An 11,893-nucleotide genomic window follows, 5' to 3' on the forward strand; every position below is an offset into this window, starting at 1 on the left:
TTATGAGATACAATTATTTCATTGGAATCATGGAAATGACATGCCATCTGCCAGACAAGATTAAATGAGAGAATACATTTGTATAGTATCAATTAGATAACTTGTGGCACCTAGTAGATATTCAACAAATATGAGTCTCCACCTCCAAACATGGACTGAGTATCACTTCAATTCTATCAGCTAACATGGACTGAGTGTCTATTATGGGCTGGACCAGGATAAGAAGCACTCACCAATCCATAGAGTGCTGGAGGTAGGGCTGAAGGTGGTGGCAAATTACCCTAACTCCAATTAATTTGTATTGAGCCCTTATGTGCTAACTGCTATCTCATGTAATTCCCCTGAAGACCCTATGAAACAGATAACTACTACATATCAGACTCAACTGGGCTTTTCCAAGTTATGGAAGTGCCATCTTGCCCTTCCTCAGACAGCCCCTGTTGAAAATCACTCAGAAAAAGTAAACCGAGTAAGTGATGATGTACAAATGTTTTAAGGCAGGAAAAGACTGAGATAACTGGTATGGTGGGCTCTCCTGTCACTTATTAAGATGACCCAAACTGCAAGTGAGCTTTATAAAATGAAGTAGTACATACACCTGACCACCTAGTTCTAGAACCAACTCTTAAATTTACAAATATACAATACATGCATTAGGCTGTAAGGCACTTCTCATGACAGTGACATCAGTCATGAGATCACCCCCATGGATGCATAATGCAAAATCTGTTCACGGTTTTTCAAAGTATCTTAACTTTCATAGTATGTTTGTTTTAAGTTTATAAAGCTTACAGAGTCAAGTACCAAAAGCAATTAAATGCTTAATATACACCTCATGATATTATTAAAGGGGCCCCAAATAAGAAGTTGACCATAGTTTTCCCATGGTGGAAAAAAGCTTTCCATGCATTCAGACCACAGGTAACATTATAAACTTAATGGCAGTGCTAGAGACATTTGCAACGTGATGGATGTTTTTGGAATAATGAACCAGAAAAATCCAGATATAATAAGATGTTCCTTAAATTTAAGCTTCTCAATATAGTTGTACCCAGTCTCCACACACACACACACATGCAACCCCTTCTTGTTCATTCTACTCTGGTCTTACTCATAATGCATATCACATCCAGATTTACTGGCTACTACTGATCCTGGACTTAGCATTCTACTAGGCCCAAAGTCATTTGTTTATGGTTAGCAAACAGGTGACTATTTTCTCAAGTCCTGCATGGTTCATATCTGTTAGTGAAAGAAAAGTAAACCTCCCAAGGAATGAAATTACGGTTTCATATTTTCCAATGGTATCTCCATGTTCAGAAACATAATCTTATCAAGTGTTCAAAGGAATAATTCTAATTAAGTAGGAAAGTTATCAGAGTGTATGAGTGAATAAAACTGCCACACCCTAAGTTAAAAAAAGAAACAAATAATTGTGGTAAAATTATTACCACAATTTTTAAAACAAGAAAAGATTTTACCAAAAAACAGTCAGGCAACAGTACTGACTGTGTTTTAACACAGATGATAATCTGGGTCTTAAAATTGCTAGTTAAATTTGATCATGGTGAAATAAGCCAGTCACAAAAGGTCACATGTTATACCATTCCACTTACAAGAAATATTCAGAATAGGTAAATCCAGAGAGGCAGAAAGCAGATTGGTGGTTGCCAGAAGCTAGAAGGAAAGGGGAATGGGAAGTAACTGCTTAATGGGTACAGGTTTTCTTTTGGGGTGATAAAAATGTTTTGAAACTAGACAGAGGTGATGGTTTTTACAACACAATGTACTGAATGCCACTGAATTGTTCACTTTAAAATGGTTAATTTTACGTTATATGGATTTCAGCTCGATTTTTTTAAAGAATATAAAAAAGTTTTTAAAGATTTGATCATGGATCAAAGGACTTCAACATGGAGACTCCTATTTTGCCAATTCACAGTACAGCACAAGTTAGTCAAGAACATACATGTGGCAGGTAATGAAAGCCATGTTTTAATTCCGGCTACATGTTTTAAACACAAACGTATGGCCAATTCTTGAAAAGTGCTTAATCCATATATTTCATAAATAAGCAATTTAAATCTGCACTGCTTTAGATATAAAACCAATCTCTAATCCTCTTTACACACTAAATACAGATATTTAAAATAGCCATCCTAACTAAAATATCTTACGCCTGTTAGCTAAATGGTGTGTTCATTAAAGAAAAAAAATAAAAACAACTTCAGTGCTGTCACAGAAGTCACAAGTGTCCTACACTGCATGGAAGTGAGAAACAGTGTGACAATTCTGTGCAATACGAGTTTCTACAATGGTGGAAATGTGCTATATCTGTGCTGTGATGATAGTCACTAGCCCCATGTGGCTATTAAAGCACTTGCAAGGTAGCTACTGTGACTGAGGAACTGAATTTTAGATTTTATTTAATTTTAAAATTAAATAGCCATATGTACACAGTTCTAGCTCCTCTGAAGGAGTAGTCTCCTCAACTGCGGTAGGAACTTGCCTTATCTGGTTTTCCACTTCTGTCCCATTCCCGGTCCACCCCACCACCCCGAAGGGCTAATGAGCTCTCTTCTGAACTCCTCTAGGATATGACCCTTCTTTCAATTATAGATCCACCCACACACATAGCTTAGTTCTTGTTCCCTAGGAGATTATGGACTGCCAGAATGACTGGTTTTCTGAAATATGGAGACTTTTTTTTCTCTACTCTTGTGATCTCCACAGGTTGGCACAGTGTACTATATAGAATAAATATAGTTAATTTTTACTGAATTAATTCAGGCAGTTTCCGTTAGGGTTCAGTAGAGTAAAAACAATTTTGTATGTGCCAATTTTCTAAGAAAGGAGTTAGAGAAACAATATCCAAGAGATGTTAAAGTACAGCTTGAATAAAAAACTAAAATTCTCTAGCACACAGGTGACCATATAGTCTTACCAAAACTAAACGCTGAGGCATTTTTCTCCCACAGACAACACTGTTAAATAGTAAAGGCAGACATCAGAAAAAAAAGCCCATAGAACATATACAAGTGTCCCCGGTTTTGCCTTAACTACCTAACACTCTAAAAATAAAAACACACGGGCTTCCCTGGTGGTGCAGTGGTTGAGAGTCCGCCTGCTGGTGCAGGGGACACGGGTTCAAGCCCTGGTCTGGGAAGATCCCGCGTGCCGAGGGGCGGCTGGGCCTGTGGGCCGCAATTACTGAGCCCGCGCGTCTGGAGCCTGTGCTCCGCAACAGGAGAGGCCGTGATAGTGAGAGGCCCGCGCACCGTGATGAAGAGTGGCCCCCGCTTGCCGCAGCTGGAGACAGCCCTCGCACAGAAACGAAGACCCAACACAGCCATAAATAAATAAATAAATAAATAATAATAAAAAACCCCAACAACACACAATGTTACAGACAGTGGTGAACAGAGCTGTTTAAAGTATTCTACATGATTTCCTAAAATGTATGAAGAAGTTATTTCAAAATACTACTTTAAATTAGAGCATTGCCTACTTATGACAATGTCACCCAGCTACTACTGAGAAAGAACATGGAGACGGTGCTATAGTGCACAAACTCATAGGCCCAGTTTCTGAAAAAGTGTCTCAGCCAAAAAGATCTTTTAATATCCAATCACAAGGAAACTAGTGGAGTTACTATTACTAGGAGTAAGCTTTGAAATCATACCTAGATTCTAATCCTTACTCCTCCATTTATTCATGGATGTCACCTCACCTGTTTATTTAGCTTCTCTGAACCTTAATTTTCTTATCTGTAAAAATGGGTCAACAGTACCTATACCTCAAGAGGTTGTTGTGAAGATAAGGGCATATTAACCACGTGGTAACTGCTCAATAAATTTATTATTACGAGCATTTCAAAGCCCCATAATAATTACAAAAACTTTTAAGAATGAAATAAAGAAAAGCAAATTCCAGGGCTACTCTCTCAGAAAATCCATGCTGGTTGTAGTAATTAGCTCTAGGCATGCCCTTTTTTCCCCATTATTAAACAGCATGGTGTGGCAGAGAGAGCACTATATTAGCGCTGGCAAATTTGGATTCTAGACTCAACTGTGTCCTTAAATCTGTGAGTGACCTTAGGCATTCACTCAGCATCTCTAGGCTGCAGTTTCTTCATCTGAAAATGAGATTGTATTACTGCCAGGTCATTTCTAGCCCTAACATCCTAAGAACCTATTTTCTAAGAACCTATTTACTCAGTCACTAAAGCAATGCCATGTATCAACCTGATTAGGCTTTTCTGTAGAGTAACTAAAATTCCCCTCTTTTTCAAACAAACCTAAAAGATAGTCTTATTTATGATTTATATCCTATCTACTGCAAAAACAATGAGATATTTAATTTCAGACACCACAAAAAAGTACAAAGAAAACAGAAAAACACCCATGTGCAACCAAACTCTGCAAAGAAGACGGACACAGACTACTTAGCAGTACAGTAACCCACTGGAGTTCTATAGAACTAGTCAACCGGGAAATTTCCCCGGTGACATTCTAAGGTATGCACTTTTTTCTTTAAATTGAGGTAGAGTTGATACACAATATTACATAAGTTTCAGGTGTACAACACAGTGATTCACAATTTTTCAAGGTTATATACTCCATTTATAGTTGTTATAAAATACTGGCTATATTCCCTGTGCTGTACAATATATCCTTGTAGTTTATTTATTTTATACATAGCAGTTTGCTAAGGTATGCTTTTTTTGTTTCAAGTGAAGTGACATACAATTACTTTGTCAGAATGTGGTCTGGAATTTGGTGTGACCACTCTCAAGCTAGGCTAGTGAAAGATGCTCAAAAAATCCTTGCTAAGTGTTTCTCTCACCTAGGAAGTAGAGTATAATGGGCACTGGTTTAACTTGGAGTACTGTAATGACTAGGTTTCCTTAGAACAAAGTCATTTATGGAAAGAACCAACTACACATCTGTAGTCCAGCCACGCTTTGTTAAAATCTACTGAAAACAAGGACACAACTTTTAAGAAGCTTTGGTATGAATCAGCAACTGACAGCTAAAAAAGGAGTCTGAGGACCTCAGAACAATCAAGGACCTTCAACTAGTAGCCAAATTCTTGCTTCCCCAGCATTTCTAAGAACTGTGAATAGAATGATGAAATTCTAAATTAACATGCCCAATAGACAGCCAGAATCACAGTAACTCACTGCTGTTTGATATGAAATAAACAAGCCTCTACTTACAAGTAGTGTAAAGATGACTGATGCTCTACTCTAGCAAATTTCTAACAAACTTAAAGTACAGAAACACAAGAAGGATGAATTTTATATGTTAATTATAGCTCAAAAAACCCACCTCCAATCTTATGGTATTCACAAAGAACACTCAGTAGAAAACAGATCTTTGGTTTTAAGATTTCACGACTGAATTTATATAAGGGTACCTGTGAACAATTCTTCTCAGCTTTGAAAGCCCTCTACACCCTGCACCTGGCCCTCTTACCAAGAAGTGTCTTCCATTAGAGTAAATTGGGAAATTGGGTATCTGATCCCTTTTTAGACTCCTTGAGAACCAGTTCTCCATCTTGGTGGTACCACTTCAAATGCCTAGCACAGCATCCTGCCTTCTGTAGGCAGGCAAATGGCTGTTCACTAATTGCTATACATATATCTGAGCAAAACCAGAGATTCACATCTCAAAAAATTTCATTCTAATACTGCTAACTCACCCCAAAAGTTTATCAAATCTCTTTTTCCTTCCTTTCTCTCCAATCAGAAAGACAATGCTATTTTAACACTTTAAGACATTTCCTCCCCAGCAAAAAAAAAACAAGGCTAAAATCTGTTCTCTACAATATTTCCCTAACTCGCTGTAATACGTTTTAATTGTTATCTTTTCATGCAGTACAATTCCAGAAAAGGTGAAAAATAAACAAAGGACACACAAACACACACACAAAAGCAAAAAGCACTGAATAAAACCTGCGCTAAAGAAGGTTTATTCACATGGGAATTCCCTGGTGGTCCAGTGGTTATGACTCTGCTCTTCTACTGCAGGGGGCACGGGTTCCATCCCTGGTCAGGGAACTAAGATCCCACACGCAGTGACATGGCCAAAAAAATAAATAAATAAAAAATAAAGGTTTACTCCCAATCAACATTTCTAACAGTTTAAACAGCTGCTCAACATGGCGTAGCACTAGCGGATGCCCTCACTTGTTCCCTATATCCTCACACCTGAGCCGTTCCAACATGTAAAATCATGAAACAAGAGCCAAAACCGAATGATCTCTAATAATCAGTAAGTCAAGGTAGGAAAAGAAATAATACTCCAGGAACAATACTTTCTCTGATCTCCTCAGCCCACTTATCCCATTCACTGTCCCATCTGAAAAATCCTTTCTATTAGAATTGTTTTTGCAGGCATTTCAGTCACATAGGAAAAGAAAAACAAGTGTCAAGTGGAGAACCATATCTATCATCTATGTAAACTTAACTGTCAGTCAGCTGGTGTTCTTTAACATAAAGTGTAAGAGCCCTTCAGGACAAAACAACCATTACTTTGACTCTGGATCTTCTCTACTCTGGTGGCCCTGAGGATGTCACCTTTGGGAAAATTCAGTGATTAACAAGCATCCACCAAATGGGGACGGTAGCACAACTTAGTGAATATACTAAAAAACCACTGAACTTTTAAAAGGTGAATTTTATGGTATGTGCATCATAACAATCATTAAAAAAAAAAAAGGTCCCTCCTCCACAAGGCATTCAGCAAAAACCAAACACTACAAAATAGAACTTTTCTCTTTAAAATTCAATATAATTCGTTATATTTGGGAGATAAGCCCCCTCTAAGGGCTCACTGGGGACTGCTACTTTTATTCTATACCCATTTTACAACCGCAGAGTTTTGAGAGGCATTGAGGGTGGGATGACAGAAAGAACTCTACGAACTCTACACCATTACTTTAGAAGCTCTGGCAGTGTCTAAAAGTCCAGATTCTACGGCCTGAATGTTTTGCGTTCCTCCCAAAATTCGTATGTTGAAATCCTAATGCCCAAAGTGATGGTATTAGGTGGGGCCTTTGGGAGGCCTTAGGTCATGAGGGCAGAGCCCTCATGAATGGAATTAGTGCCTTTCTAAAAGAGGACCCAGAGAGCTCCTTTGCCTCTTCAGGCCTGTGAGGACACAGAAAGAAGTCAGTCTGCAGTCTCTTATCCAGAAGAGGAAAGGGGGCCCTCACCCATCCAGGCTGGCACCCTGATCTCAGACTTCCAGGCTTCAGAACTGTGAGCAATAAATTTCTGTTGCTGACAAGCTACCAAGTCTACAGTATTTTGTTATAGCAGCCCAAACAGACCAAGACACCAAGTAACCCTGATTAACACTGCTGAACCTGTTTCTCATTTCACAATAAAAAAGACTGAGCAAGACTGAACTTGGTGCAAATTGGAACTGAAAATAAGTACATTCGATCACAGAAAATGTTTGTTCTAGCACACACAACCCTTGTCTACATTTTCATTCATTTCAGGGACTCTAAACGACCATCACTTAGCCATTTTACTTGCATCTGTAGAGAACTGCACTTAAGTGAATTATACTTAATTACACTTACATGAGTTCTACTTAATTATTTCTCTGGAAACCTATATTAAAAATTTTCAGAGAGATCCAAGGTCAACACTGAATCCCAAGTTCTGACTCGAGATAGCTGGATATAAGCATTAACCAGCAGCCTGCCAGTGAAAGTGAATGACTCTTTGTGCCAAAGCATCTTCCTCTACCTGCTGCTCAAAGCACCACTAAACTATTTCAAAAAAAAAAGAAAGAAAGAAGAAAAAAGACAAAACTAGCCTTCTTTCCAGAGAATGACAGATATTCATCCTAGACACACACATTTTAAAAGTCGTTCATTCATTTTAAAAGTCATTCATTCTAGGGCTTCCCTGGTGGCGCAGTGGTTGAGAATCTGCCTGCCAGTGCAGGGGACACGGGTTCGAGCCCTGGTCTGGGAAGATCCCACATGCCGCGGAGCAACTAGGCCCGTGAGCCACAATTACTGAGCCTCCGCGTCTGGAGCCTGTGCTCCGCAACAAGAGAGGCCGCGATAGTGAGAGGCCCGCGCACCGCGATGAAGAGTGGCCCCCGCTTGCCACAACTAGAGAAAGCCCTCGCACAGAAACGAAGACCCAACACAGCCATAAATAAATAAAAATTAAAAAAAAAAAAAAAAAGTCATTCATTCTAGCGCTCTACCTCTAGATTCCTTCAAGAGCTCCCCCGGTATCTAGTTTAAAAACACACCCACCACCAATTTCAGCTATGGGTTAACAACAGAAGAAAACATGCTAGCCCTACGGTCCATTTCCTCAGTATAAAAAACCTGCAAACTTTATGGTTTCCCCTTTGTAAATTCCAACCTAAGTGCTATTTCCAATTTTTTCCCTGCTTCTTCCAAGCATAGTTCTCTGCTCTGATGCTGGTAAATTATGGACCTGAATGAGCTGGAACATGCAATCCAACGGTGCCACATTAACTCTGGACCTCAATTTAGAAAATCCATTCTTTTCCAGACAGACATCCTACAGAAGACGGGTTGTTGTTGCTGCTATTGCTGTTTTAACATTAACTGGCGTTTTGCAGAAGCAGCTGATAGAGTCAGTAACACCAAGATAGGTTTCTAATTAAAAAAAGAAAAACTGACCACAATGTAGGGACCATAAGGTAGGGACCATAAGGTAGGGATAACCACTTTCCTATACATTCTTACATCTCCAATTTCTAGCAGTGTCACAGAGCAAAGGATTAAAACTGCAAATTGGCAAATACCAGGAAGAGAAAAGACAGTCCTTCTACATAAGAGGCAATGCCTACTCACTCAAGAATGACCACCATTCCAGACCACTGCTACCAAGGACGATGGTCCCTTGATGGTCTCAGAGTTAGGAGGGAGGGCCAAAAAATAAAATGGCTGGATAAAAGCAAACTTCATGATAAGGTTTGGGGAAAGAGGCACTATTAGGAGTTAGTAAGCGAACTAGTTTATGTGGCCCAAAGGACTTGGTCTAAGCAAAGCTAAGCTTCCTTATTTAAAGGGCAAACTTCAACGGCTTCACACAAGTAGAAGAAATACCAGTCAATAAAACAAGCAAATCCGAACTATGTGCTCACAGACATACTTCCCAAAAACATTTCCCCAAACTCGCTTTTTGCCTCTAGAGAGAAAATTGTAGCCAAAGCCTCTGAAGAAACTAAACTCCTAGAGCACTTTTACAATGTCTACTTATCCAAGAAATGCTAGAATATAGAACTTTAAACAGAAATCAAGTTCACTCATTTGACATTCCTACAAAATCAGTACCTGAACGCATGCCATCACTTAAGCAGCCCCTAAATAGACAAAGAGTTTTGAAGACTGAACTTGAAACCACAGAAAGCCTGTCTACTCGCTATGGTCAAAACGGCACGTGACACCTAAGAAGTTATAACAAATGCTCAGGTGTCTGAACAGACTAATTCCTGACACAGGAGCACAGAGAGTGAGTTATACCAAGCAACCTAAATAAGGCAAACGATTTTAACATAATAAAAATTCTAAACGTGTCACCAACTAAGGAGAAGAGTCCAAATCCCACTTTAAAAAAGGGCACACAGATCAGCGTAGTCTCCTACACACTTTAATGTTAAGTGAGGAACTCTAACTTTGGGACACTGTGAACTTCACAAGCTTACAAAATGCTAAAGGTGAAAAAGATCTATAGATAGCCAACAGTTTCTGCCCCATCGCAAGACTGCAATGCATCCTGGGATTCCTTCAGGACGGTTCGGTGCCGTGGATATGTTAAATGTAATTACAGTTTCAGTAATAGAAATTGCAGCGAGAGACGCTCTCTCGCCTAGGCCCAAGGTGAAGGGAAAACTCGACCAGTCGTCCTCCCCAACTCCTCATCTCTCTCAACGCCCATCCGGCCGACTCCTCCTGGCTCCATCTGTCCTCGCTTCTAGGCCTCGTGGCACTGACCCGCGGCCGTCCCCCTCTCCGTCCCATACGGTTCCCACTTCCAACGGGGAACTGCGGCCCCGGGGGGGAGGGGCGGACACCAGGCCCCTCCGGTGTGCCCGGCACCCTGCTCCCGCCCCGCCCGGCCCTCCGCCGCGGTCAGCCCACGCAGTCCGCCTCCCCGGCCCGGGGCCGCCCCACCCAGGACAGCGGGCGCCGCTGTCAGCGCCCCACGTGCCGCCCGGCCCCACGGCCACGCGTCCCCGGCCCGGCGAGGCGCCCTCGACCCCATCCCAGGTGAGCTCCGGCCCCCAGGCCGGCTGCTCCCACCCTCGCAGCCCGGCTACCTCCCGCGTTCCGGGGCTGCCCCGCGTCCCGGCCCTTTACCCGAAGGGCCTCCCGCGCCGCTGCCGGCTCCGTGGTTGTTGGCGGCGGCGCCAGCTGGGGATGCCGGCGACTGGGCCGGGCCCCGCAGGAAGGACGGCACGAACTCGGCGGCGTGGACGTTGGGCACGAAGGGCTTGGCGTTGACGTTGAGTTGCCGGCTGAAGGCCGCGCTGAGGTGCTCACGCTGGGCCTCGGCCGCCGCCGCCAAGGGACCGCCGGCGCCGCCGCACGGGCCCGGCCCGGGGGCTTCCATGTCTGCCTGGTCCCAGCAGTCCGGTGCTGAGTCGCTGCTGCTGCTGCTCCCGCCGCCGCCACCGCCGCCACCGCCGCCACCACTGCCAGGATCCATGATCGGGGGGGCCGTGTGTGTGGTAAAGAGAGGGCGGGAAATGGAGGCGGGGGCTATGGGCCGGGGAGGAGCAGGCCGCGCTGACCCAGGGAAGCGGCGAGGCAGAAAGCCCGGGGGCTAGCGGCACAGTCCCCGGCGTCGTCGCGGCAGCAGCTCCAGCCCCGACTCCGCACTCACGACGACGACGGCGACGGCAGCGGCTCAACCCTCCTCGTGTGTGCGAGCGGATCTCCTCCCACCCAGCCCCAACCACCTCCGACCGCCTCAGCGCCAACCCCACGCCCGGAGCAGATTGACCCCTCGCCGCTTCCCGTACCTTCGCCTCGGTAGTTCTCGGTCCCGGTCAACCCCGTTTCCGCCTATGAAGCGCGGCAGAAGGCGGAACTACGAGTTCCGGCAGCGCCCGCGCGACCCCGCTGCGGTTTTCCCAGGGGCCGACGGGAGTCGGAGTTCGGGGCCGGGAGCAACCGGAAGCGGCGCCGGCTCCCGGCATGCAGCGCGAGGAGGCGGAGGTCTGGTCGACGCTCGGTGGCCCCACCTGTCACCGGGTGGGGGCAGGGGTGGGAGTGAGCCTTGCTGCGATTCGGCGCGGGGCGGCGGACCGTGAGTCTCTCAGCTCGCGGCGGTGGCCCGCTCCGTCCTGTTCTACACAGGACGCGGGAAAACGAACAGCAGTGCTAAGGTGGAGAAAAAAGCTTTCAACTCCTGAAAATTCCTTCTTTCTCTTTTCACCAGCCCTCTGCTTTCCCTTCCTTACAGTCTCCGTACAGTGTTCTCTTTCTTTCCACCTTCCTCCTCCCCGCCCCCAGCCAGAATTTGCCCTACATTTCAAAGGCGACGCAGGGCGTCCTTCATTTTCTGTATTCATTTGGTGGAAGAGACAATAAAACCGTGACCCATTGCCCCTAAAACTGCAAAGTGGCTCATAAAGCGCTCCGGCCCAGGTTCTACCCCGGCAGAGGGGATTATTAACTGGAAACTTACAATGACTCACTGTATGACTAGTCATTTAAAGCCTTCACTCAAACTTTTCCGTCCCTTCCTCCTCCCGGCCAAGGAGGAGGCCAAGTTTGCAAACTAAACAGAAGATTGCCATATTCCATGATGTAGCCAGCTGGACCCAACTGACAGGGTTATTATTATTTTTTTTTTTTAGAAATTCATGTTCTTTTATTTATT

General features: G+C 43.8%; 1 protein-coding gene across 3 annotated transcripts in view; it reads right to left on the bottom strand.

Annotated features, from left to right (window-relative positions):
• Positions 1–11,605, bottom strand: part of GSPT1 (G1 to S phase transition 1) — a 34,360-nt gene extending 22,755 nt beyond the window's left edge. For 2 of the 3 annotated variants that reach the window (XM_059898137.1, XM_059898136.1), the window contains exon 1: positions 10,366–10,981. In XM_059898137.1, coding sequence (XP_059754120.1) covers positions 10,366–10,714 — 349 coding nt within the window. In that variant the 5' untranslated portion in view covers positions 10,715–10,981. Of the gene's footprint in view, positions 1–10,365; positions 10,982–11,030 lie in introns of those variants that run through there. The other variant, XM_059898138.1, reaches the window with a different exon arrangement.
• Between the last annotated feature and the right edge of the window lie 288 nt (positions 11,606–11,893).

The sequence above is a fragment of the Balaenoptera ricei genome, chromosome 15 (assembly GCF_028023285.1).
Source record: "Balaenoptera ricei isolate mBalRic1 chromosome 15, mBalRic1.hap2, whole genome shotgun sequence".
Taxonomy (NCBI): domain Eukaryota; kingdom Metazoa; phylum Chordata; class Mammalia; order Artiodactyla; family Balaenopteridae; genus Balaenoptera; species Balaenoptera ricei.